Source organism: Terrapene carolina, unplaced genomic scaffold (genome assembly GCF_002925995.2).
Source record: "Terrapene carolina triunguis isolate 2854851 unplaced genomic scaffold, T_m_triunguis-2.0 Scaffold238, whole genome shotgun sequence".
Lineage (NCBI taxonomy): Eukaryota > Metazoa > Chordata > Testudines > Emydidae > Terrapene > Terrapene triunguis.
In genome coordinates this window covers 15,677,433-15,705,316 of record NW_020664589.1, presented here as the reverse complement: position 1 = coordinate 15,705,316, position 27,884 = coordinate 15,677,433, and the positions used below count along the sequence as shown (strand labels likewise).

General features: G+C 41.4%; 1 protein-coding gene across 1 annotated transcript in view; it reads left to right on the top strand.

The window, feature by feature from the left end:
- The window catches only part of DENND1A (DENN domain containing 1A), a 343,291-nt gene extending 319,929 nt beyond the window's left edge, over positions 1–23,362 (top strand). Inside the window, exons 22-25 of the mRNA XM_026657267.2 lie at positions 857–945; positions 16,336–16,464; positions 20,683–20,938; positions 22,045–23,362. Coding sequence (XP_026513052.1) covers positions 857–945; positions 16,336–16,464; positions 20,683–20,938; positions 22,045–23,355 — 1,785 coding nt within the window. The 3' untranslated portion in view covers positions 23,356–23,362. The remainder of the gene's footprint in view (positions 1–856; positions 946–16,335; positions 16,465–20,682; positions 20,939–22,044) is intronic.
- The last annotated feature ends 4,522 nt before the right edge of the window (positions 23,363–27,884 follow it).

Genomic DNA, 27,884 nt, shown 5'->3' with positions numbered 1-27,884 from the left:
ACTGCAGAAAAACTTTAGATTTTATTGAATGGCTACTGAATAAAATTCACATGCAACTCTTCAGTGTTTATGGAAACACACCTAATAATATGTTCTATTAAACGGATTAAAGGAACCAAACTCTTTATGGCATCATGGAAATTGGTAATGCTTTTCATGCTTTCACTTTTATTTTTACTTCTTCATTTCTTTCAGTGCTGTCTTTCCTACACAGAGGTGATTGCTGTAGAAAGTCAATCAGTTTATTACAAACAGGCAAAGAAAAAGAGTGTGGTTTTGGAGTTGAACTCTGGTCTCCTGTACATTGTGCAACAAAATACAAGGCTTTCCCATTTTCATTTTAGCAATTAAGTCTTTACATGAAGCACACAATTTGGGAACTCAGTCAGAAGATCTAGTATTTGTTCATCTACTGCATGCAGAAGTGAAATAAACTTTGAGTACATGGCTAATACCCATCAGTCAGTGTACTGACCTGACTCTTCCAATTACTCACATCTTCAGTATGATTCCAAACTGACAAAAGCACTTACATGACATTTGCTGCTTTAAAAAAGTAAAATAAGTTGAACCATTTTAACCCTTAGCCCAGACGTCTAAACTTAGATATAAATTTGCACAAGTGCCATTAGAGTCCTTTAATGAAATGGGTTACTATAGTTCAGTTTAATACAGATTTAATGATAATTTTAGTGTAGCACAGAAATATATAAATTTTCAAGAGGGATTCTGAATGGAAGCAATGTCTAAGCTGGCAATGGATCAATTTTTGCAGATTTTATGTGGAATGTGTCTATTGTTTTGATGCTTGTTAGAGTATTTGATGAAATGTCTCCATTGTGTGTGTATATAATAGGTTCGTCCTCCAAGACCTCACGTTGTTAAGAGACCCAAGAGCAACATTGCTGTGGAAGGGCGAAGGACTTCAGTTTCTAGTCCAGAACAGTAAGTATTTTGTTGCTGCATTTCTCGACATCTGCCTGAGCATGTAAAGGGCCTGGGGTTTGTTTATAATTAACGCTGGTCAAAGAAAGGAAATATAGTTTCACCAAAAAAAAATTCAGAATTTCAGGGTAATTTTAATTATGAAACACAACAGTTTTTCATTTTTTAAAATTTTTGGACAAAATTTTAGATGAAAGAAAGGAGTTTAAAAAAATGAATTTTTTGAAATTTCCAGTTTTTTTTTTTTTAAACCAGAATTTTTAAAAAAAAGCTTTTTATGAACATTTTTAGTTTGGAAAAAGACTTTTCATTTAAAAAAATTTTCAATGGAAAATTGTGACCAGCTCTATTTATAACCCACCATCATTGAGTAGCCTTGCCTAGGAACCAGGGAGTGTTTTATGATCAGACATTTAAGGCTGGTTCTGTATAATTGTTGAAGTCCTTCTGCCATTTGAAGCTCTACAGAGAGCCTTAAATAGTTAGGGTGACCAGACAGCAAATGTGAAAAATCAGGACAGAGGGTAGGGGGTAATAAGAAAAAGACCCAAAAATCTGGACTGTCCCTATAAAATCGGGACATCTGGTCACCCTATATATAGTGAAGGCTTTATAGTGCATGATGTCTCTTGTTTAGTAGCTAAAATTTCATAATCTCTGTAATGTTGATTGAAAACTTCTCTAAATCACTTCTTTAAATAAGTTTCATTCCTGTGACTGAAGAATATCACATATAAACAACACACAGGCATTGCTTTCCAGCATCTTTTGTTGTTCAAAACAATAATGCATCATCTGTTACCCTGAACAGAGAAGGTTTTGCAGATTTCTCAATGAAAGCTACCAAACAAAAGGACTTCATAGAAGACAGAGATTTGTTGAGTAGTTGATTCAGTCTGAATACAATCTTTCCAACCTGTAGTTAAACAATAGGCCACCAAGTATAAACCTAAAGAGAGAATGGATATCCCTCCTTACTAATGCAGCCTAAAGAACACTTTCAGTACCTGACAGATATATTTCATTAGCATACATATCTGACTTTATTTATTATTCATTTTTATTCAGCAAATTATTAAGAATTTAAATGTTTACGTCATCTACAATTACAAAAGAAGTGATTATATGTCACCTCTGTTTGCTTACCAAAATCTGCTACTAGTTTGCTGTACTTTTGAGTGTCTGAATAAGCAGGTTGCCGTATTTTGGTTCAGAATTTGGGAAGCCGAGGACTGGGCATATTGCCAGGGGCCACTGATGTTAGGTAGAAAAGGATGTCTTGGAAAATATTGCCAATGTCAAGACAGAGTGTTTGGCACTCACCTGGGGAACACTCGGGCAGCCAGGTAAGAACAGCAGGCACTGCACTGAGAATGTAAGTTGTCTGAACCAAACTTACAAAAAGAATGAATTTATATTTTTTGCCCTTGGAACGTCTTTAATTATGCTCTTGAAAAGTGGACTTACTTTCAGTTTCTAAAATATCTTCTATCTTATGGTACGTCTTCGCTACCCGCCGTATCGGCGGGTAGCAATTGATTTATCCGGGATCAATATATCGCGTCTCGTTAAGATGCGATATATCGATCCCCGAACGCGCTCACCGTCGACTCCGGAACTCCACCAGAGCGAGCGGCGGTAGCGCAGTTGACGGGGGAGCCGCGGCCATCGATCCCGCACCATCTGGACCCCAGGTATTCGTTCCAAGATACTTCGACTTCAGCTATGCTATTCGCGTAGCTGAAGTTGCGTATCTTGGATCGATTCCCCCCCCAAGTGTAGACCAGCCCTTTGCGTCCCTATCCAACCACAGTATTAATAATCATTTATGTCATGTCCCATCTATATTAGTTGTTTGTTCTCTAATCTGAGGTGATTGGGTGTCCTGGCAGTGAAATATCTTCAGTATTTCAGGTTGCAGATAACTATTAAATCTGAAACTATTCAAAAACTTGGAACAAGAAAACACTTACCTTCTGTAAACTTATTTATTTTCAATTCTGAAGAGAGAGTGAGTGTCATCTCAAATTAGATATTTGTTTCACTTTTCCCAACCACAGCAGAATGGGGAGGTATTTAGCGTTTGCGTTCAGCTGGAAATAACTGGTCACTTCTAAACTGAGCCACAATCATCCTATACATTTATAGTGGAATATGATTGCCCTCTTGTGGAATAGATTGCAAGCCAGTCCTGCACAAGGGTTTGTAAGGTATATGGTGCTTCATGGGAAAGGCTCTCCTTGCAAAAAGATTATAGTGTCCATTTTTATTTAAGGAAATGTATTTTGCGAATCATTTCATTAACATGCTGATCCTTGAATTGTTGCATGACTAATAGACTACAGGGATAGGATAAAGGAATTAGTGTAACCACCATGCATATTTTGTAGGAAGGATTACACATTTTTGGATTAAGCTGCCTGACATCATTCAATTTGACTTGCTTCTAAACTTTATTTATATTTCATGTTACAAAAGAATCAAAACTATATGAGATCAGGAAATTTAGTTGAAAAAGCTCACCGGTATTTTACACTTATACCCACCAATTAAATACAAATTACCATTTTATTCTAAATTTTAATTTTTTGCAGTTAGTTTGTTAGAGATTCCTAAAAATTCAACTATTGAAACTGAACAAATCACTAAATGGCTGTATTGTGGAAATGGCTGTGAATGCAAACAGTATTGATGACTCTTTGCAGGGGTCTGACCTGTTCTTTAGGCACGTGCACTGACAAAGAATTACATTTTGGCATGTCACCATAAGAGGGTTTTTTTACATTTTAAATGACCAGCAGGAGCTTAGGGCTGGGAAAGGAGTAGCTTCTAGTGCTAGTGACATTTGGTGTGTGGTGCCAGTATTTTTCTGAATCTCTTTCTGATCTGTCCCATCTTCAGTGTTTCTCCCAATCCAAATGTCATGTCACAATAGCAGTTAGATGTATTTTCATTCTCTCCTGTCATCAACTTTAGCTGGCAGGACAAACGTGAGCAAACGTAGGGAGCCTCTGGCCAGCCAGTTAATACTACAATATTATAATCGACCAGACACCTTGTAAACATGATTCTAACAAAAACCTGTTGGCACTGGGGAGATGAATGGGAGAAGAGAGAAGAGGCAGCTGCAGCTTTCAAGGTGCTATGATAGAAGATGGAAATCTTCACTGGAGAACATCCAGTGTTCTGGCTCCGGAGCATCACCCCGGGCAAGATCACAAACCAGTGAGGATTAGCTGTGTGGTGGGGTCAGAAATATATAGTATCTTTTGTTTAATCAGAAAGCTAATGTAAATGGCTTGAGACTTTCAAGTGTGGTTGGGCAGGTGCCTTTGAACAGGAGGAGACTCATTAATCCTGACCTCCCTCCTCACTATTTACCCCAGAACAGCATTTTAAAGAATTGAAAAACGTTTAAAAGAATAGCTGACCCTAATTCAAGAGAGGACCTTAAGACCGTTTTCCACAAGCCATTATCTTTTGTATTTCCCAGGAGGGGACAGTGCTCCCATGTCTCCCTTAAAGGAAACCACAAAGACAGGATTTGTTTTTAAAAGCTACCCGGTTTTCTCTCTTGCTTGTTTTTGGCCCATCTCTCTGTATTGTCCCCCACTCTGCAATCAACTGAAACTAGACTATAGCAGCCTTCTGCTATATCATTCTAATACACAAAGAAGAGTTCCTTGCTGGTCAGATTTCTCCTGAGCCCAGATGTAGGCAGAGTTGAATAGAAGACTCTTTTACCCTTCACCTGTCATTTACCTCTGCCTTTCCAAGTGACACACATTTGTCTTCTATTTATCTCTTCAATGACCAGTCAGGTTGTCCCTCTTTTGTAAGGGTGAACCCTTGTTTCACCTGGCAGTGAAACCGAAAGGTTTGCAACCACCAACAGGAAATTCTTTCCCCCCCCTACACAGGCAAATTCCATTTGCTGTTTTGGTGAGTGCCTCCCATCAGCTTCATGAATGGGCTGAGGAGGAAATGAATAGCCTGTTAATGAAACTTACAGATACCAAATTGGCAGGAGTTGCAAACACCATTCAGGTCAGAGGAACAAAAACAGTGGGACCCAGACAGGTTAGAAATGTGAATGGAACGTAACAAAATGAGTTTCAGCTTTAAAACATGTGAGGCTTTCGTCCAAAGATCATGCAAAGTGCACAGTCAGTGGGTGTGAGAAACCTGTAAGGCAATAATGCCAACGGAGACTCAGGAGTGATAGAGGACAGCTAATTAGATGTGAGTTTGCAAAGCAATACGGTAGCAAAACAAGGCGAGTTCAGCTTTGGACTGTATGTGCAATAGTATACACTGGGGCAGGGGGCAGGAGCTCAGTGTTTGATGGTGGTGTAGCAGCAGCATGCCTGAGTTGGAACTGGGCCCTTTCTCTTACTGTACAAATACCAATAGCCACCTTCCTTGTGGAAGTGACTGTACAGCCCGTGGGGTCACTTGTCTTCCACCCTGTAAGCACCGGGGATGGTTTATCTTTACTGCTGCCCTGGGGAAAGGAGAGTGAAGAGGAATGCTCAGTAAGAGGGATGACTGAGAGTCGGTGGGTGGGAGCAGGCAAATAAATATGTTGCTATCTGAAAACAATAGAGCATGGACACTTTCTCCTACAGGGAGAAATATCATGGGAGGCCCGGCACTGGAGTTTGCTATGGTTGATGGGGAACTTTTTTGAAAATAATGATTGGAGAAAAATCTTTACATGCTTCAGCCAGAGCGATCACAGTGTAACCCTGTGAAACCACCTGGTGCTGGGGATGGTACCCTGGGCTGTTCCCCATCCCCTGCCACCCTGTTCTTTGCTACACTCATTTGTTGTGTTTCATCTTTAAATGAGGGTCTCAGCTTTTCAGGTGGGATCATGCAGTCCGGTAGGTGCACAGAGCGTCTCACACAGTGGGGCCCTCGCCCAGATGAGGATCTTTGGGGCTACGGTGTCACAAACGATAACTAAGAATCATTCCAAGCCTCCTCAGAGTGAAAGTGTTTCTAAATTTTAGAATAACTTTGTTCTTAATGCCGAGCAACAAGCCATTCCCAATAGCAGAGCGACCCTTCCACACAGGACGCTGATGCTTCTCCTGTCGTCTGCATCATGCTGCAACCTATAAGGTGAGAGTGGGAAGGTGTGAGAGACACAGGAGGAGCAACACAGATAGGAAAAGATAATATCTTGGTTTATGGGAAGAAGCATCTGAGTGCAGAAAGATTTACATTTCCTCCCGATCACACTCATAGCAGTTGAATGTGGCCACTCCTTTTGCCAAGATGTGCTTTCTGGCTCTTGGCCCAGCTCGTGGTGAGAGTGTTTCTGATTTTATGTTTTCCCTTCTTCTCTTCCATATCCCTTCATCCGTTCTGCTTCCTGGAGAGCTTCCCCATCAGATGAACCTTTCCTCCCTCCCGGCAGGCCTGCTGCATGTAATGCTGACTTTGCATATGAGCAGAATTGTGATCAGCAGGTTTCCAGCATGTTTGGAAATGGAGATTTTGCAGTAGGGCCTACAGTAATAATACTCTCTGTTTCCATGGGGCTTTTCCAAGGGAAGGGCAGAGAGTGTTTTGGAAAAGCAAAACAAACCTGAATCAGGAAAACCCACACTTTCAAAGCCCCCAATGTTTCCTTTCCCATCCCCATGATGGGTGCTCATAACTCCTATTGGCGTTATTGGGAGTGACGTGGGTCTCAGACAAATAGTCTTTGTTTCACAATGTAATTCACATAGTGCACTTCAAAAGCTCCCCCTTTCTCTAATGCAGAGACCTGATCCTGAAAGCCATGGGTCCCTTCCCTGAGGAAGCTCTGGGGGATCAGGTATTTGGTCCATTTGCTTCCTTCCTGCAGGGCAGAGCTTGGTTTATTCTGTTTCTCCTCTGTTTGGATACATGCATTGTACTGAACAGTCTCATCAGACTGACACTAAAACAAGCATCCTCCAAACCATGCCCAGAGATCTGTACACATACAGTTACCGTTAACATGGTTGGTTTGTTAACAGCCATGGTTGGTTTGTAGCACTTGTAACACTTACATTGGGGTATAAAACTCCCCCTGAAGACTGACTCTTATTACCAATAAATTAATGTACCTGGCCATTTATCTGACCTAATTCTAGTCCCTTGTTCATTGGAAAATGTAAACAAGTGGGAATGGAAATCTTTCTCCTCATAACTCCCTAAGCACCAATAACTTTCCCCTAACGAACTAGAACCGAGCTGCACTTCTCAACCTGCGCCTGCCTCTCATCCCAGGGTCTTAGCTGAACAGAGCCAGTTACATTTCTCTTACTCGACTGGGAGAGCGATACCACCTTGCCAAGGGACCTGCAGTCAGGATTCGGAAATGGACCAGGAGACCAGCTGGCTTCCTGCATTTTTTTCTTCTACCAATTAAAATTTTATTGTAATTGTTTTAATTTTGTAATGGCTGCCAATGCCACCTGGCAGTGGATATATTTCTATCACTACCCACAGGGGAAAGTTGTTACCGTGCATTCCCTTCTGCATTGCTACTAAAAAGAAAGAAAAAAGAAAGCCCAAACCAGCATAAGAATAAATGTCTGTATAAAAGTGGGATGGCACACCTGTCGCGCGCTGCATCCCGGAACGAACCTACAGAATCAAACACACACACACACACACACACACACACACACACACACCAGGGCTGCTGCTAATTGCAGATCAAAACAGGTTTCTGTGAAACCTAGTCCATATGGATGTGGTTTTTTTCCCTTAAACCGGACTTGACCAAAATAGCACTGAATTGCACTAATGCTACAGTGAATGATTTACTAAGTGAATGATTTACTAAGCAGTGAATCTCCTCAGATGCTCATATGTGGAAGGTCTTTGTAAGGAGGAGCTTGGGTTCAGTGGGAGGTTTTGTACCTTCAGCACCACTAGTATATCGGTTCTGAATGACTCCAACTGGACTAAGGGGCATTTTTCAACGTCTCTAAAATACCAGCCCAGTCTGTGGGTCTTGCATCCTCTTTCTAGCTGAAGGAGACAAAAAACACAAAAATGTTGCATCAGCTCTTATAAAGGACTACAGCAAATATGAATCACAATACACAATCTCCTCTGAAGTTGTAACATAGCATCCGTTTTCTGAAAAGTCAGTTGCCACTCAGGCATCCTTTTCCAGCCATTACATTTATCAAGGCACTTATTTAACGTGGAGAAATTTACTGTCTCTAGTTATGTGTGTTAGTACTTTTCCTGCACGAGCAAAGCATGTAATTTCCTGGGGCATGTTTTTATTTTCCAGTGGATCGTTGGTTAAAATCAAAGGTCTGAAGGATTCTACCCGGAGGGTAGCGGTGGCACCTCCCAAAAGCACTTGGGTTGTTTCCAGCATGACAGTCTGTTGTTATACCACATACATTATTAAAGTTTGTGGGGAAATTATTTTTTCGCCCATGAAAAAGGTAGTGAAATTTGAATTTTTTTCATTGAGATTTTCCAGAGTTTTATCAAAAATCCAAAAACTGAAAAATTTCTGCTCTTCAGCCACTGAAAACCTAAAGCTTTTTTATTTTCAACAAAAAATTCTCCAAAATTTTCATCAAAAAAAGAATTTTTGGACAGAAACAATCTTTTTTTCTTTGAAAAAAAAATCTGGCTAGTGCAAAAAGCCAATTATTAAAAATTGTTTTATGGTAAATATTTAACCAGTGGTTGTGGACTCTTAGGCACTATCATGCTTGATTTGGTAATCCAAAAGGAAAGCTCTGTAGCTGGAATAAAAAGCAGAATCTGGCCCATCTGAGTTTCCCTTGGCCCCAGTAAAGACACATAAAACACTTGATCCTTATACAGCACTTTTCATCTTCAGAGTGCTTTGCAAACCTTCCTCACAGATCCCCCCAGGTAGGAGCAGTGCCCGACCCGTAGGGAGATTCATGCAGAGAGGTTACTGAGCTGATTTTCAGAAGCGCTGAGCACCCTGAGCTTGCACTGATTGCTCAGGGCCTCGGACAAGGAGGCCATAAGTGACTTGTCGAAGGGCCATACAGTGAATCAGCAGAGAGGCAGAGCCAGGATCAGATACCACTAGCCCTAGGTAGTTAAGAACCCAGGAAGTTTTGGGTCACCATCCTGGGCTGAGACAAGTAATCCATGATGCACTCTAAACACAAACCTAGATTTTCATAGAAATAATTGGGGGATGCAGCTGTTAAAATTCATGTTTATGCTTTAAAACCTGATTCTATCCTGGTTATCTCTGTCTCTGACCCTACAGCGTGGAGAGCTGATGCTAATAGTTATGGCTCTGATAGGCCATTTTTATTGTGTGTGAGACCTCTTTTGCATCCAACTAACCTATCCAGATTGCCTGTTAAGCACACAATGGGCTTCCAGGGAGAGCTCTAGGTTCTGGTTTCTTCACATTAAATATTGACTAGCTGGCTTCCAGGGCACTCAGAGTGGGTAGAAATTAAAATGGAAAAGCAGAGGGTTAAGCTCACAATTAAGTGCAAGTCGAAAGGCTCTTGGGCAGGCTAAACCAACATCACTGCAACAGCAGCCGTTTATTATGACTTTCCAGAAATTATGCAGTACTCACTATAGAAGCACTAATGACTTTCCCATGTATTGTATGAATGAAAATTGGCTGCTGTGTGATAGTGGGCTCATTACATTGAAGTTAGCATGAAATCAGCATGATGGCTCAGCTGAATGGTGGTAGCTTATCAAGCACATTGCATTTTACTTGCTGTGGCCAGCTTCCTAGAGCCTCTGCCACCCGGAAATTACTGTGTATGGTACAGAGGTTTCGCACAGCACCATTGTAAGCAAGAACATCTATTGGGGAGGTTGTTAAGCCAGCCTGCTTCCTAACTGAGCAAATGCAGCTGGGTCAAAAATGGATAAATAAAATCACTGCAGAATATTGCAGAAAGATCTGCTACATGCTGTCCTCTTCATCTTCATGGGGAAAGGCTGTCATGGAGGAAGCTAGACACAAAGAAGGTGATGCCTTGAAAACCGAATCCAATCATGGGACTAGTAAATCAGGAGAAAGGGTGTCTGGAGCACAGTCACCCTTTTTCATAACTTGCTATAGTTGTTAGGGTTTTAGATTTGGGGGATGTGTGTTCCCGGGCTGTGCTGATGCAGAGACTCACTTTTGTGGAGATGGTGCCGTTCTGCCAAGGTTAATCATGGGTTAACTGTGCTGTCATTATGCCAGGTCATTCTAATGCTGCCCTTAATGCTACTGGGCTTGAGAAATACTTTCGAATGTTCCATCCAGCTGCTGTCTAAGGAAAAACCATGCCTGACTCTGAAGTGACACATTGTAACATTACTTGTTCCCCTGAAGCACAGATGTTTGTAAGTAGGAAAAGGAATGCAGGACAAAGCTGTTTGCTTCACACATGTGAGTATTGACTCATCCATGAAACTGTGAATTCTGAGGTTGGTTGCCCAACACGATGAATCTGCAAAGATATTTGAAAAAAAGTGGGAAGGAGCTCGTGATCAAAAGAGCAAGTCCCTTTTTTTTTTTTTTTTTTTTAAGCAAATTGGAGGAAGAGAAAACGGCACATTGAGCCCGGATGCACATTTAGGCTAAGCTTTCCAAAGCCACTGTGAGATTTTGACACCCAACTCACATCAAAATTAATGGGAATTGGGCACCCAGAGCCAAAATCTTAGTCCTTTTTTGTTCACATCCTCTAGAGCAGGGGTAGGCAACCTATGGCACAGGTGCCGAAGGCAGCGCACGAGCTGATTTTCAGTGGCACTCACACTGCCTGGATCCTGGCCACCCATTCGGGGGGCTCTGCATTTTAATTTAATTTTAAATGAAGCTTCTTAAACATTTTAAAAACCTTATTTACTTTACATACAACAATAGTTTAGTTATATATTATAGACTTATAGAAAGAGACCTTCTAAAAACGTTAAAATGTATGACTGGCACGCGAAACCTTAAATTGGAGTGAATAAATGAAGACTCGGCACATCACTTCTGAAAGGTTGCCGACCCCTGGACTAGAGCATCAAATTCCATGCATAGCTTTCCTGCGTGCATGCACAGCAAGCCCAGTATTTGGTGGAATATGTGTAATCTTAAAAACAAAACTTGATGGTATTCTATATTTTATCTTTTCCTGTCCAAATTCTGAGTTGACTCCTAGAGCAAAGATGGTTTCAAGACCATGGCACTTATATTATGACATGCAATCTCACCTGTGAGAAGAGATGGCTTTCTCTGGTACTGCAACATGGCTGTGTCAGGTTCCAGCCAAAACCCAGCATCTTTAATCTTAAAACTAAAACATCCTTAAAACTTAGCTACTGGCATTTTTCCTCTGTCTTATATAGAATTATGGAAGTCACTGGTATGTTTGTTGTATGTTTTTGTTTCATGATGCCAGTCTTGTTTAGAAGGCCAGAGAGGAGTGGTAGCAATGAGAAGGTAGGCCATATGGGTTTGATAGCAGTATGGGAGGATGTAGATGCCACCAAGGGCCCTTCTCATCCAAAACTCCAACATGAAAGCATAGTCTTCCAAAGACCCCTTACATCCTGTTGGTTAGTGAGGCAGCATGGTCTAGGATTCAGAGTAAGATTGGCTCCAATTCCTGAATCTGCCACCAACTTCCTCTGTGACACTGGGCAAGTAACTGAAATTCTGGGCCTCAGTTCCTCCATTTGTAATTAAGGAAGAATCTACCTAACATACAACCTGCCTTTGTAACGAGGTCTGATATCTGCAGTGGAAGTGCGCTCTGTGCAGGCTAGTATTGTTTGAGATAAGCAAATAATGTTAAACTAATAATTTATTAGACTCTTACCTGTTAATTGTTAGGGCAGGTGATAACTTTCTTCAGCTTATCCCGATTAGAAATTACTTGGCAACTTTTAATATATCATGTTCTGTAGATTCATTGTGAGCAGTTCACTAAAAATATACAAAATTCAATTTGTCAGCTCTCATTGGACATGCAGGTCACATGGTATTGTTTTCATTACCTGATTGGATGAGTGTAACTCTTAGCATCAGATTTCTAGTGTGAATTCTAATGTTTGTCAATTAAAAATGTGCCTATTCACTTAACATTCGATGCTCCTGGGAACATTCCCACCAGTAAACTCATGCAAAGATGGCAGAAGCTAATTACAAAAAAAATCAAGCAAATATTGGAATTTTTTTGGTAGTGCATACCCAGGCTTAATGATTTTTCGTACTCCACAGGAAAGTATTACAGGTGCTGGATTTGTGCTTTGTTCTTAGTGAGAAAAAATAGGGATTTCCCCAGTCTCTGGTCTCCATTTCATATTGGTAACAAGTACTCCACACATCCAGACCCCTTACTCTCTTCATATTTACTACACCTAAGAGGGACCAAAACCCTTCATTCCCTTGAGCAGTTGCACAGCTATTCCAGGAATCAATAAATATGTGAAACTTGGAATACCCGGTGCATGGAAAAAACAATACAAGTGGGTCCACGCTGCACCTGTACAGTATGATCTGTGTAATCAGAAAAAAAACCAAAGCATCTACTTTAATATATAAATTAAAGTTCCCTCTCTGTAAATGAAATAACCTTTTAAATGATTATAGAATTCCCTTCATTAATTCCCAAACCCCAGTGCTCAGTGATTTTCTATATTTTTATCTTAAGTACATTTAGGTGTCAATTAAATTTGAAATATCTACATTTGTCAGCATTTCATTTTTGGCCGGTGTGATGTGCTGCTGATTTGTCCATGCATCCTGACACATGAAAAAAGCTCCCGAGATGCAGATCTTCCTCATTAAAAAATAAATCCATACTATCATAATGGTACGCAGAGCCATGGAGCGCATCCCTGGCTTTATTGCACTGTGTTTCTGACATGATATTTTAAAAGGAACAGCCACGGCTGTCAGTACTGTCATATGCTAGTGCTAACTGAAGACATGTTAAACTAAACATTAGAAAGAGATCAGCAAGTCATCTGCATGGTAACTCAGCTAAGAGATTAGGTAGGCAGGAGCTGGTGCAGTCATGTGGAGATGATGAGGGTTGTCGCTGTGACGGACAGGATCCTTTTTTCCCCTCTAAGACTACAGCATTGCCTGCCTTGTAGCTGGGCTTGCTGTGACCTGCCTTTTCAGAGACAGCTCTTTGTGTATGAAATCCTAGCAAGTAGTGGGTGGTAGACTGCAGGATCGTCGCTGAATTGGGTTAATGAGGGAATAGGCACTCTTTTTTTGGATTCTACTGCCTCAAGCTAATAAAAAATTTAAACTTGGACATTTTAGATTGTTTGTCCCTTGTCTTTGACAAACATCTTTTATGGAACTACAGCAGCAGCTGAATTTAAATAAGTTTTTATTATGAAATCCCACTTTGTCATGTAAGGGGCCTTGCAGCCAAAAAAAAAAAAAGTGCCTATTAACTATCATTATAGTTTCCATCTTATTTATATTGATCTCCATTGAAATGCAGTTTATTAGCTGATCCACCAGTCTGTCTTTTGAACTACCTCTTTCAAATTAGATATTCCTTCATGGTGAATTAATTCCACATTTAAAAAAAAAACAATACTTGAATTTAAACAGACCCTAGCCAAGCAAAGGAGGTCATTAGTAACACTTGGGAAAGGAAATGAACTGACTTATCTGAAATTCACAACCTCAAGACTCTAACTGCACATAACCAAACAGTTGAATTCCTCAGCAAAAAGCTGTGGAAATTCCAAGTTTCTTCTGATTTCTGTGAAACTCTAGTAGGTTTTTCTGGGATACTGTCAAGTGGTAATTCCCATGTATGAAAGAGAAAAGGAGCGTTTATACATAAGTCAAGAAAGGATGAAGCATTTTTTAAAATGTTTTTGACTATAAAAGTCTTTGTTAGCCCCTTTACTAACATTAATTGAAATGTTCTTGGATATATATATAAAACTAGTGCCTGGAGGAGTTTTTCAAACATTTTGTAGCAAATGTAGCTTACTTCAGCGCCAGCACTTGGTTTTCCCTGGAATGTCCATTACAGCATGAGGAGAGAGGAACAGCTCATGTGACCATTCCATGGAGTAACACAGACTACAGTATAATCTGATCAACTGTGCCCACCTTGCCCCAGTTACTCTGGCCTAATTGTGAGTAAATGTTCATCACAAAAATCACAGTGGGCATCTCAAACCCTCTTGGGTTGTTGCCCACAGCTCCCGACTGTCTTCTACATGCTCTTTCAGCCCATCTTTCGCAATAGTAGTCAGGACAACAGAACTAAGAAAACACTGAAGACTGATCTCGAACACAAGAGCCACGAGGCTTTAATATGCCTGAACCATAAGGTCAACAAGTTTTTCTCTTTCACCATTATTTGGGTCCTGTTCTGATTTCAGCATATTAGCCTATAATATAAACTGCTGTAATTTAATGTGCAAACATGGTTCCATCATCTGCGAGATAAGAACCTGCTCCTCACTGAACGTACTGGGCCCAACTCTGCACCCACTGAAGTAGTAGGAGTTCTGCTGTTGACTTCAGTGGTAGCAGGATCAGGTCCTCGTCTTTTGATTTGCGATATGGCTTTGTGCTCCTGACAGCGTATCGCTATTCATGGAGATAGCTGGGATCTTACTCAGCTGTGTTCAGCAGATAAAATGAATGTGGTTGGGCAGAGACCTCATGGGGATGGCTGAAAATGACGCATGCTTTCATAATCTTGTATGATTTATCTTCCCTTCCTTCCCCCCCCCCCCCCCCCCTTGTTTAAGTCATCTGGGAATGAAAAGCAGACCTGAGCACAATGCTGTAAAATAAGGCTCATCAAATTAAAATGCAGTGCTCTCTGGTTAATATTTTTAAATTGAATCTTTTTTTAAAGTTTCTATTTGGGACTTCTTAGTTCTTTAAAATGCTTTAAAATATTTCCGAGTTCTTAAATGCTTCTGTTTAATAAGTGGCTTAGTCTTATCGAGAGGAATGGCAGATTTATGCTGTACTACATGCATGCACTCTCTCCTGGTTGCTGCTAATTTCTCATTGCTCTTTTCTCCTTTGCATCCAGTATGTTTCCGACATGGGCCCTCTCTGCCATCTCCTCCACTTTTCAGCTGAGGATCACTCTGAATGTTTAAAGCAGTAGTATCCACTTCCATTTGCCCTCGAGCAAATTCAGTAAATCATTTCTGCTTTACACTGGAAAGAGTAATCTAGCTGCTTTAAGGTTAAACAAAACAAAATAAAAAAGCAGTTGACAGCTACAATTATTAATGGGAAAGTATCCACAAAATCCGCGTCCTTGAAATACTTATTCTGTGTCCCATTCTCAGTTATATGCTTTCTCTTTCTCACCATGTCTTCTCCTTACTATACAGATAGCCACCTGTATATATGTACACAGAATTATGGTGTTTTCTTCATTATGGAACTTTGTCATTGACTTCAGTGGGCAAAGGCTCAGACCTGGAGTTCTGATCGGTGTATTGTTTATGATACAGTTTGTGTGTGTAGATGCCTGTTGTTAATCTACAAACACGCAGAGACACAGACGTAATGTATGTTTATATGTAGGCACAGCTCCTAGGATCCGCTGGACAAGACATATATTTTTATAACAAATGTTTAAACAATGTATCACAGATTTAAAAAAAACCTGTAAAATCTTACCGGCAAAAACTTTAAGGCACCATCTCCAGCAGAAAGGCTGTGTATGTATTACAGTATATAACTAATAGGGGAGAGGGTAATATTTCATGTATACCTGTACTATCCAGTATGTGTATAGTACGTACACCCCTTCTCTACAGCAGCGCCTGGTAGCAACAATACCTCAAATGTGAGCAATTTTAAGACCAATATTAAGACGTTAGCAGGCAGCATTTCTGGAGAAAGCATGGTGTAGGTAAGTAGTGCAGCACAGCATGGTACAATTAGTTGTGTGGCTTTGGGACAAGGAGGTTTGTCATACATTTTGTGGATATTTGTCCCTCTTTACCCACTTGAGCAGTACTCTTCTGCTTATCCTGCTTGATATCTCAACTGGAATGTCATTAGATTGTACAATGAAGCTGAGAACAGCTCAAAGGAATAACTTGGAAGGAAGTCAGATTGTTGGATGGGAATTGTGGTGGGAAGGCTGGTTTCCATCCTGGCTCCTCTTACAGTGGTGATGGGTCTGCAGGTCCCAGCACCTTTTCCCAAGAGGCAGCAGCACTGGATGTTTTAGAAAAACAGTATTTTCAGCCTGCAAAGTAAAGCTGTACACTTACCCCATTGAGTCATCTTGTACTCAGACCTTGGAGCAGGCAATTGAGTTCAGAAATTATTTAGAACGTGAATTGCTTGGTATTCTCTCCCTTCTGCAACTTTGAATGTGACAACTTGATAACTTCCTTTTCTCTTCCTGTTTCCTTCAGCCTTGTAAAGCCCATGCGACACTATACAGTCTTCCTCTCTGAGGACTCTTCTGGTGATGAATTTCAGCAGGAAGAGGATCCTGTCTCTGCCTTCTCTGAAAACTTTTTCTTCTCAGCTCCTTTTGAATGGTCTAGTCTTTGTTCTTTCATTGTATTAATTCAGGCTTTGAACGGTGATTTCTGCACCAGTCAAGGTTGCCTGCTTCTATGCTTGGATTTTTAAAAGAGTTTTAAAATCTCGTTATAGCACTTGATGACTGTATTAATATTTCTCCTGCTTGACTGTTCTGATTCTCTGAGGCATGCAAGCGCATGTGTCCTGCATGAAGCACTGTGCTAGTTGTTGCCCACAATGTGGGTGCAAAACTTATCATGTTATTGATGACTTGGGTTGTGTGGGAGGTGGCCCTCCATTTAGCTCTTCCTTCCAGTGTGTTGCTTTCCCCTCCTGTTTTCCTGCTCAAACCCTTTGCCCTTCTGCCATTCTTCTGCATCCAGGGCTACTTGTATGTTGTGAGTTGTCTTGTGAGCTTCTTCTGCTTCAGGGCAGTCGTCAGCCTCCTCCAGTTCCACCCTCTTATTCCCAGCATCTCTGTTCCATCCCATACCAGGTCCTCAGTGGCTCATGGAGGAGTTCCCCTCAGGTTCCTCCCAAAGCCAGAGGATTTCCAAGGCTTCTCAGTGTGCAATGTGACCCAAAATTACACAGGAAATAACACAAGTAGTTAGTTGATATTGCTTATTGTCTGTGCCCATCATTGAACTCCCATTTTATTAACTTAATGTTAATTCATTCAGGGCAAGAACTTTTGACTTTAACTCTTTATAAATTCCATTTTCAAATACAGTCCCAGAAATCATTCTTCATGATGGTAACAGCTACGATGCTTTGGGTTTCATAAATCAATGTGCAGTTTTAGTGTGTGTGTGTGTGTGAGAGAGAGAGAGAGAGAGAGATACCACATGTGTATTTATTTATCTGTAAATAGTACCTGCTGAGTTCATTCCCAAACCTCTCTAACACTTTTGAGCCCAATTTTCAAACAAAGACTCCTACGGAGGATGTCTAAACCCTGAACTTAGAGGTCCAGATCAACAGTTTGGATTATAAATGCCTGTTTGAGGCACTTGTATATTGATTAGGTGGTCAGCCATAGGATTTTGAAATTATTCAAAAGCACCCACTTTTGAAAATTTGCATGTTGGTCAGTTTCCATGAATTTGGTGCACAGAATAGAATGAAACAGACCTATATTAAAATATTCCCACATCTTCAAAATTGGAATAATCATGCAGAAAAAAGCTCACATGGGGTGAAGTGCAGATTGACCTGTAATACACACCTCTCTTTGTCATTGGCACTCTGAACATACCTCACGGGAGGGCAGCGAGCAGTAAGGCCTTGATCCTAATGGGCTAGTCAGATCAAACCTGAACCTTCATTGAGGTTCCTGCCCTCCCCAAAAAAGTTAATTCCTACAAAATACTGTTCATTCTTGCAACTCCATGCACTTCCTGGTTGTGCCCAGAGTGTGAGGATGAGGTGTTGAACTATTGGGAGGGAGCCTGTTCTTGGACTATTTATGACTCTCCAAGAGCAGGAAGTGCCTAAACTCTAGACAGCGCCTGGTCTCAAGCAGTTTCCACCACTGAGATTGACATGGAGTCAGATCTGAGTGCTTCTCCACACCAAGCTGCCTGTGACTAACTGCAGCTGTGTGTGACTAGCCTGTGGGAAGGGGCTAATATGGTGGTGTCCAGGAGACAGTGTGCTCTCAAAGGTCACCTGATTTATGACCTGTAGCCCTAGCTGTTGCTACATGTGAGGAAATATTCAAAACTTGGAGTAACAAGAATATGACTGAGAATTTTAGCCTGCTTTCAGATGGCCAACTAGCACCACAGTGAGTTGGGAGCAACATAATGGCAGCCAGGGCAGCTGACTCTTTGCGGATTGGAGGAGGTTGGGTTCAGGGACCTCTAATAGTGGGTAAGATTACCCCCTAATGACAGAGAAGGCGGGAGGACACTTAAGACCCACCATGGGTTGGCCATCTGAGGACAGAAAGGAAGATCTTGCACTTGTGCTTACGTAGGGGGAAGACCCCGGAAATGTTTAATTCACAAAGGACCCCACCCTGCAGTATTTTTCCAATAAGATCTGATGTTAAGGAGTTGTGAGCAAATTGTGTGTGAGATTAAAGATGGAAATTCTGATCACACCTGTAAAGATCGTGCTTTCACATGCCTCCACCAAGGGCCTGATCCAAAGCCTACAGAAGTCAGTGGACCTCTCTCTCTTGACTTCAGTGGATTTTGGATCAGGACCTGAGTCGTCGTAATCGACACTGCTGCATTTCTACCCTCATAAATCCCACCTGGTTGCTCCAACTCCTCTTCATGCAAACCTGAACTTGCATTTCACAAGATGTGGTATTAATTCATTCTTTATTGCCCCTCATGAAATAGATTTATGCTGTAGGAGAAGTCACTAGCTAGAGATATGCACTACTGGGTACCTCTGTCTTGTGCATCTTTTCACGGCTGCACTGATGGTTGGATGCCAGTGTTTGTGTAATGGTGAATGAAGCAAGGTACACTTCGCTCATAAATTTGCATTATATATATATGGAAAGAAAGAGAAGGATTCTTCCACATTGCATTCCCCACACTCCCAAATATTTTCTCTTAATCCAAAACCTTGTTTAAATGCCACTGAGAGACTGGCTGCTAATCAAGTGCCAGTCACCACAGAAATGCATGTCAGGTCTCATTATTAATTGGATACACATTATGCTGCTGTTCTCCCATACGCAGAACTGATATGCAAATCTAATGGTGTTCAAGGAATGTTTTTCTGAAGTACATGTGAGAAGTGTATTCTAGTAACCCAGGGGTTGGCTGTAAATGTAAAATAGATTTCCCCATCATGGACTGCAGTGTCTCTTGATAAGATGACACCAGTATAATCATTGAACTTTTACACAGTACTCCCAATTCCTGCAAGAAAACCCCATGAATTACATTCAGTGCTGAGTGAGCTGGAATTTAGAGAATGTCACTGTGTGCAAAACACAGGAGTATTTGCAGCTGCACTTTTTTGTTGGGAATATCCAACTTCCTGCATAAAACAACTGGGCCTCGTTGCAGTATTCTCCATGTGGGCAGGCTCACAGCCAGTCAGAGTGGAGAGCTAGTGTCAGATCATTCATGTTCAAATACAACTCTACTCAGTGAGTTTTCAACTGCATCATCATTGCTTTCTTTTCACCCCTCCTTTTCAATACCCGTCTCCCTCCATTTAAAATCCTCCAGCCTTAAAAGTCGTCTTTTTTTCTTTCCACCTCTGCTCACTATATGTACATACTCCCTCTGGTAATGGGATACTGTCAAAAGTAATTTGCCCCCAAAAATATCATTTTCATAAACTTATAAGTAAAGAAATTGGACTGTGATATTTCTAAACTCCAGTGGGAAAAGATTTTAAAAAACCAATCAAACATTCCCCTGCAAACATTGCAGCATTGTGCTAGAGTTTTGAGAACCATTACGTGACCCTGACTTGTCTATTTCATTTGTCCTAGCTGAGTGAAATGTAAAAAGTAAACAGCACAGATTGTAAAAGGTGTGCTTTTACTTAAAAAATTCATTAGCTATTTGTAAGATAGTGAAATTAAAATAATTTTTAATGGGGCAGTAAGTGTCCTCTTAAAACTGAACTTCTCTATATCCCCTTCATTCCTGAGTTCTACTTTATGGTTTATAAAGCTGCTAAATAATCATGACCACCTTTTCTTGATGTATTGGGAGGATTGTCAAGAAAAGAGACGGCAATGGAGTAACCATTCTTTCCTTACTGCTGCTCACGGAACTATGCTTATTGAAATGTTTTATTGAAAGATCAGTTAACACAATTTGGATTTAAACTGTTTTCATCATCACAACGGAAATGCAAAAAGTCAACCAACATCATCTGTAGTGAAAGTAAATGCATGGGATATTCTAAAGTATTGATCATCTAAGTAGTAATGATACCTAGAAGAAACTCTTACTTTTGAAAACATGCTATCTTAAACCCATGTGTCTCCTAAATTAGGCCCAGGTGTATGTTACTTTCAAAGTGCAACAAAAGGGAAATAAGTAAAATGTTCAGGATTCAACCCAATACAATGGGCTCAAGGCAGCCCCTACAGGAGGTACCGTAAGGGTCACATGACAGGTGTATTGTATCCATGCTGAGATCACTCTTGGGGATTCACTCCCTAGTTTGAAATGTTGCATGCTTCAAAAAGGATTTGAAAGAAAATCATTCTAGATGTGAGATGATAAAGCATTTTTGTCTCTTAGGCCTCAGCCATACCGGGCCCTGAAAGAGTCTGATAGCGCCGATGGAGAAGAGGTTCTCAGTCCAGAAAAAGCAGAGGAGGCTCTGCCCCCAGACTCTCCTACGCCAGACAAGGTCACAGAAGTTAACCTCCTGGAGGACATTTTCACTAATTTAGAGGTGGAAAAACAGCCTCAACCTCTCAGCCAAGCCAAAAGCTTGGAAGACCTAAGGACCCCCAAAGAGGAGGGTGTGCTGCAATGTACTTTTGATTACCAGGTATGGGCATGATTTTATACAAGGTAAACGATAAAGAATGGAAGGGTTTCTGCAGAATTAAAGGGCCCTCCATCAGCCAGCTTTCTGGAGGAAAGAATTCTGTATTTTAGTGTAAATGCATCCATTTCCCCCATCCTGTCCCAGTATGTTTAGAAGATTCATTTCTGAATGAGAGATTCTGTCCATGAAGTAGAACATGGTTATAGGGCAGTGGTCTTTTGCGACATAAAAGCCAGGAGAAACCAAGACTTTCATTTTCAAAGCAGGAATCCCGATCCATTTACAAGGGGTTTTTCCCAGAATCTGCCGTGTCCCCCAGCTGTAGTACACCGATAGCCGTGAGGCTGGTGCTCAATGATGCAAATACTAAGCAGTTTAGGAAGCGAAAGGATGGTGCAGTAGTTAGGGCAGTAGCCCAAGACTTGGAAAACCCTGGTTCAAATCTCTGCTCCACCACAGCCAGGTCACTTTGTCTCTCTGTGCCTCAGTTCTCCATCTGTACATTGGGGATAATAGTCCCACAAGAGTTTGTGAACATAAATACAGTAAAGCTTTTGAGGCAATCAGATATTACAGCACTGGGGGCCAGATGAGTACCTGAGATGGACGTGAGTCAAAAAGAGGAATCGATTTGTTTCCTGAATAGCCTTCTTAGCAAGTGCAAAACTAAAGTATAGACCCTTTGACATCTTTGTGCAACACCAAGCAAAGGCATGTAGCATCACGCCTATAATGATACTTAGGGGCTTACAGCCGGGTATCGCAGAGCACTTGCTGTATGTTAATTAAAGCTTTTGAGCCTGGTCTCCTCCACTTCCCCCGTAAGTAGATTTCACTGCATGCAGATTACATTTGGGAAACGGAAGGTGCGGGGATATGCCCAATGTCACACAACCCATCCGTGGCAGAGTTGGAATTAAAACCCAGAGGCCTGACTTCCTGTCTCCTATCCTCATGCCTAGACCACAGTCTTTTCTCTGTCCCTCACCTGCAAATGCTTGCAGTATGTGTACATCCTTCTCTCCAGCCCCTCCTATTGCCCCCTATGGCTGTGCTGTTCACGTCTGTGCTGAGCAGATGTTAATCTGTCTTGTACTTTCTGGCAGAGGATGGATCTTGGTGAATCTGAGAGGAGCAGGATTGTGCCAGCAGTGAAACTCTCTCATCCCTACAACAAGCTGTGGAGTATGGGTCACGATGACATGGCTATTCCTACCAAATATGCCCAAAGCTCACCAGAAAGGCCCCTGACTTCTTTTGGGACCATCCCATCAATCCCACGGAGACCCCGGAGCAGAGACAGCATCCTGGTGCCTGCGGAAAAGGAGGAAGGGAACACGGCTATTCAAGGGAACATCACCATCCCTAGACCACAGGGCCGAAAAACTCCGGAGCAAGGGATAGTCCCTCCACCACCTGCGCCCAGACCCACCAAACCCCAGACTCCAGCTGGGACAGCAGATGCTGTGAACACCTACACTACGGGACATAGCGACTTGGTTTCAGAGCTCATGCAGGAGCCCTTTGGAGCCGGGAATGTGTCCCTTGACCCAGAATTCAGACAGTCAGTAACTTATTCCCCTCACCCCTCTCAGCTTCTGTCCAGTTCTAGCAGCACTACTGAGATGCTCCAGCCAGTCAAGGTTAATACAGAAAATGCCGGTAGTGAAAGTGACTATCTTCTTAGTCTGCTGGATCCATTAAAAACAACCAGCTGGCAAAACATGGGATCCCAGCAAGGCTCTAGCAGTATGCAGAGCTCAGCCTCTCCAAGCTCTGCTGCTGGCTTTGCTTCAGTGGTGGGCGACTTTGCATCTCCTCCGCCGGCACCATTCACCCAGCCGCTGGGATACCCTCCTTCAGCACCGCCATTTCTGCAGCCATCCCTCAATCCATTTACACAGACAGTGCCAGCAGCCCTGACGATATCGCTGGTCAGACCCCCAGGGGGACCCTTTACCCCTCCTTTAGGCCACGCTTATAGTTCCAGCTTCATGACACCTAATTCTGGCTTTTACCAACCACAGCGACCTAAGCCAAACATTGCAGCGTTGTCCATGCCCCATCTATTTGGCCAGGCTCCGACAGCACCACAGGCTAGTTCCTTACTGCAGCAGAGCCATAACCCTTCCCCAGCCAGCTCTCTGCAGCCAGCACGTCCTTCTAAAATCCGAACATTACCAGCGGGCCATTCTGGCTCAAAGATAGATGTCAAGCAAGGGTTGGCGCTAAGTTCTAACGACCCCCCTCTGATTCCCCCCAGGCCCGCTAAGGGCTTAGAGTCAGTGTTACTTCCCTCAAAGCCTGAGGAGACAAAAGATCCATTTGAAGATTTGTTAAAAAAGACAAAACAGGAGGTTTCAGCCACGCCAGGTAAAGTAGAACAGCTCAGAAAGCAATGGGAAACCTTTGAATAATGCTCCCACCCAATAATGCTCCCATTTCTTTGGGGGGGGGGGGATTTTTTATTTTATTATTATTGTTATTTGGTTGGCTTGTTTTGAGCCAGCACAAAAACATTTTTCTTTATATGGAAAGTTATAGACACAGGAAACACAACTGCTCTTCTAGAATTCACATACAAGTGCTACTGGCTGGAGTCCATTTTGCTGATGAACCCCTACATTGTCCCATTACCAGCTATGGTTTCTCACTGGTATCCTAGCTGGCTTTTTGCCTGCAGTCAGTGAAAACTCCAGTGACTCTTGCACTGGCCAGAGCATTCAGGTTATTAGGTTATTATTTTCTTTTCTTTCCCCACAAACAGCCTTTTCAAGAGACGACTGAACCAGAAACTGCTCATTTCCCCCCTTGTATTCTCTCAGTCCCAGGCCCAGCCTGGAACATGACACAGCACGTAGTTTTTGCTTCCTACCTGTGTGAACAGTGTTCAGATCAATTTCTTCAATTACACATATTGCTTATAATGTTTTGCTTACATATGTAGTGTGCAACAAACTAACCAAGACTTGTGGTTTGTATTGAGTTAATCCACTGGGCTTAAATTGAGTTTGTTTAATAGCCTGTCTAGCAATATATACACTTGACTAATTACACAATTTTATCAGCTTTTGTTGTAGGGTTTGTTTGTTTTTACACTCACCCCACTACCACCACCCACAGAGCAGGGACTTCTTCAGTACAAAATCCAAACAATTTCCAAGTACAGCACAGAGCACAGCATCCTGCAGCTCAGGGCTCGATCCTCTGTCTCCCATGGGAAACTGGAAGCACCAGCAATTTAGTTTTTAGACAAAGACAGCGGAAAATGTCTTTTGATGGGGTCCTTAAACTATATCCTAGTTAATCTGTAATCGTATGTTAATATTATATATAAATGTTCTAGATGGCAGTATTTGAACTGGATGTAATAGTATCTTATTTTATTACAAAAAAGAGAACAAAAATTAGGGCATAAGTATTCCCAGCTCTTGAGTTCTCCAAGCCAAACAGTAGTACATTGACTAGGAGGCCTGGTTTCAGATTGGTAAAGCCACAGTACGTCTGTACACAGAAATCACAACCTATAAATATTGCTGAGTAAGTGATATAACATTTGAGTGTTAATAGGTGACAGCTGCCTCTCATTGCTGTATTTTTGGAAGCACTAAGTGCCACCTTGATGCAGCTGAGATCTTATCACCGGATACCGGGCTCAGCCTCCCTCGCTCATCCGGTCTGAAAAGTCATGAACTTTGGTCCTACTTTTGCTGAGAACACAAGTGGAGGGTGGTGGGATCATGCGATGTACTATAAAGCAATGAACATGTTAAAGGATTTATTGATTTGCATTTTGCAAGACATTTCTCTCTGGCCACCATGACCTCAAACGTTTCAATGCTTAGGGTTGACATTTCTTCTAAAAAGTGCTACCTTTGCAGCGATCATTTTTGTGTGTGTTACTTCAGTGTTGTTGGGTTTTTACTTGGACACAGGTTGCTTTAAAAAAACCCTATTCAAAAGTGATTCTTTCACCAGTAAGTCTTTGCTTAAGTAAAAGAAGCAGTTGTGGACATATGGGAAATTCTTGTGAGACTCTATCCAAATTCTCTGCAGTGTATCTTGTTCCTATAGTCTCCTTGGAGGCCCTCTTATTCTAGTGTGTGAAAATGGCTGTCTACATTGGAGCCTGTGCAATGCAAGAGAAATCTACTCTAATAACTGAATGCCAACAGTTTGGAGGAGACCCTAATGTTGCATTTGTTATATTTCTGTAAAGTACTGTTGCTTTTACAAGCCATTCACTCCGTTTTGTATTCTTTCTTTCTTTCTTTTTCTTTTTTTTGCTGGAAGACGGATGGTTTTGATCTTGCCTAGTTCTGAATCGTAAAATATTTAAAGGCTACAAGATTAGCTGCATTTTGTTCTAGACTATACAGAATGTGAATGTCTGAGTTACCAATTGGGTCTGGAATCTCTGAACCCCTTTAGCTGCTGTATGCTGAGTCACAAAACTTTCTCCGTTCTCCTAGGTGTATACTATAAAGTGGTGCATATGAATTGCCGTTTCGTTTACATATACTTCCAGTGTCTCCTTTTTAATGCTCTGCACTGCCTGTGTACTGAGTATTCCTTTTAAACTCAGTGGGAAAATCCTACGGTATTTCTGTATCATTGCCAGGTATTTTCCAGCCGTATTTAATGTTTTGTTCTGTTCACCCATTGCTATAACGTATTGCAGTATGCAGTCTCCTACACTGTTCTTTTGAAATGCACAAATACGTCTTGATTTTAAGAGGCCAGTCCTGAGACACTGAAAAGCATTAAAACACTTTATCATGTTATTCACCCTTCACTTTATTTTACAGAAGGAAAAAACAGTTGGGCCCACCTGAGAGAGATCCTTACTAGTAGGAGCACTTGGCTAATGTTTGTCCTTTTCCTCACTTTTTGGATTGAATTTGCAAATAAGGGAATCCTTTTTGCGGGTTTAGCATAATAAAAGAATCAAACCATCAAGGGTGGTATTAATTTTGTCTCATTTAAACTGTTTAATATCTGACATGGTTTTCATTTAATAGTGGCAGATTTAAGCAAACTGTGTGGTTGGAAGAGATGTCTCAGATACTTAATGCAGGACTCAGATGTAATGTTGCTTTTTTGGTTTTAAAAGAACCTACTTTGAGATCTGGTATGCTGGGCATTGCACTGACCTAACAGCTAACACGTTTTTAGCAATTTCCCAATGGCATTATACTCCCCTTAGTTGGCGATGTGCACGTTTGATGGGTTTTTTTATTGCATTCCTTATTTACATGTGCTCTTATCCATTAGAACGTTCTTTTCCCTCTCACTTTAAAAGCCGCTAAGTGTATGGGCCAGAGTTCAGCAATGCTCCTACAGGTAATCAAAACTGCTGTTCTGACTTGTCCTACTGATCAAGTTAGAAGCATTTTAGGGTCTAGGATTGGATAATTTAGGTTAAAAAAAAAATTATTTGATTTCTGTGTGTTTCTGTCCTTGAGAAGCCTATATAAAGTGTGAGTTTATTACTTTGAATTAATCTTCACAGAAATGTCTGACATAACCATTAGAGTTGGTTGATAGTTCTTCAGCTAATATTTTTCATAAGTAAAATGTCCATTTATCAAAACCAAAACTTTTCATGAAACCTCATTTTTGACTGAACTTTGTCAGGAGAGTTTCTCAGGTCTGAGAGTGAGTGTGTGAGACCCTGCCTCAGAATACATAACTCAGAGGTTAGGGCACCCACCTGGGATGTGGGAGACCTTGGTCCAATTCCTTGCTCTCTCAGATTCAGCACCAACTGGGCCTTTGGCTCTTTTGTTCTGGTATGGTGGGCTGTGTGTGTGTCAATTTTTTTTTTGTTTTCATGAAAAAAAATGTGAAAGTTCTCATTCCGGATCAGAATGGAACCAAATGTTTAAATGTTGAACGCTTTTGCAAAGCAGAATTCTTGTTTTCTAGATGGCGTGAGTTGCCCTTTACACTCTCCAAACTATGGTATTCAGTATGCACCAGCTCTTCCGCTGTGTTGTGTATGTATAGTTTTAAATGTATTTCCACCCAGCAAGGCCCTTTTGAAGCTCAGCTGTTCAGTCATCGTTAGCAACTGCCCCTTTTGGGACACACGACATCTTATTATTTTTCAGTATTGGGGGGTAGCCGTGTTAGTCTGTATCCACAAAAACAACGAGGAGTCCGGTGGCACCTTAAAGACTAACAGATTTATTTGGGCATAAGCTTTCATGGGTAAAAACCCACTTCAGATGCATGGAATGAAAATTCTGTAATTTTCACTCCATGCATCTGAAGAAGTGGGTTTTACCCATGAAAGCTTATGCCTAAATAATCTGTTGTTATTTTTCAGTGTATCAGAACTTGTATTTGCAGTAGGCAGGTGAGAATTTTGCTGCTGAGTGCCCTGGCCTCCCTGTGCTAATGTTATACAGATGTTAATTACCTCCGAGAATTGTAGTTGCACTGCACACACTCAGCATTTTCCTGGCATGAAATGGGATTTCCAAGCTTGCTCTAGAATTTAAGGTTAAAAATTCAAACCAGAGAAGAAGAATCTGCCCAATTTGCTTTCCAAATAGAAGGGGGTAAAAATCCATAAGCACAAGAGAGTGCAGCTTTTCTTTCAAGGGAAATGCACACCCCTTTAAACCGATGAAACTATCAATCGGGTCTGGAGACAGCTTGACTGAAGTGAAGTGCATGCAGTATTGTTCCTTCAGCTAAGCAGGTGCTATTGGAATATATGCAGTATGGTCCCACTTCAGGAAAACCTCACTCTTCATGAAAGCACTCAAGCACGTGGTGCCTAAATGCATTCCTGAATTGGGGCCCAGGCACATTAAACTCCCTAAAAAATCTGAGACACAAAGTAGGTGAGGTAATATCTTTTATTGGACCAGCTGCTGTCAGTGAGAGAAGCTTTCAAGCTCCACAGAGATCCTCAGGTCTTATCTTCAGTTTCTCT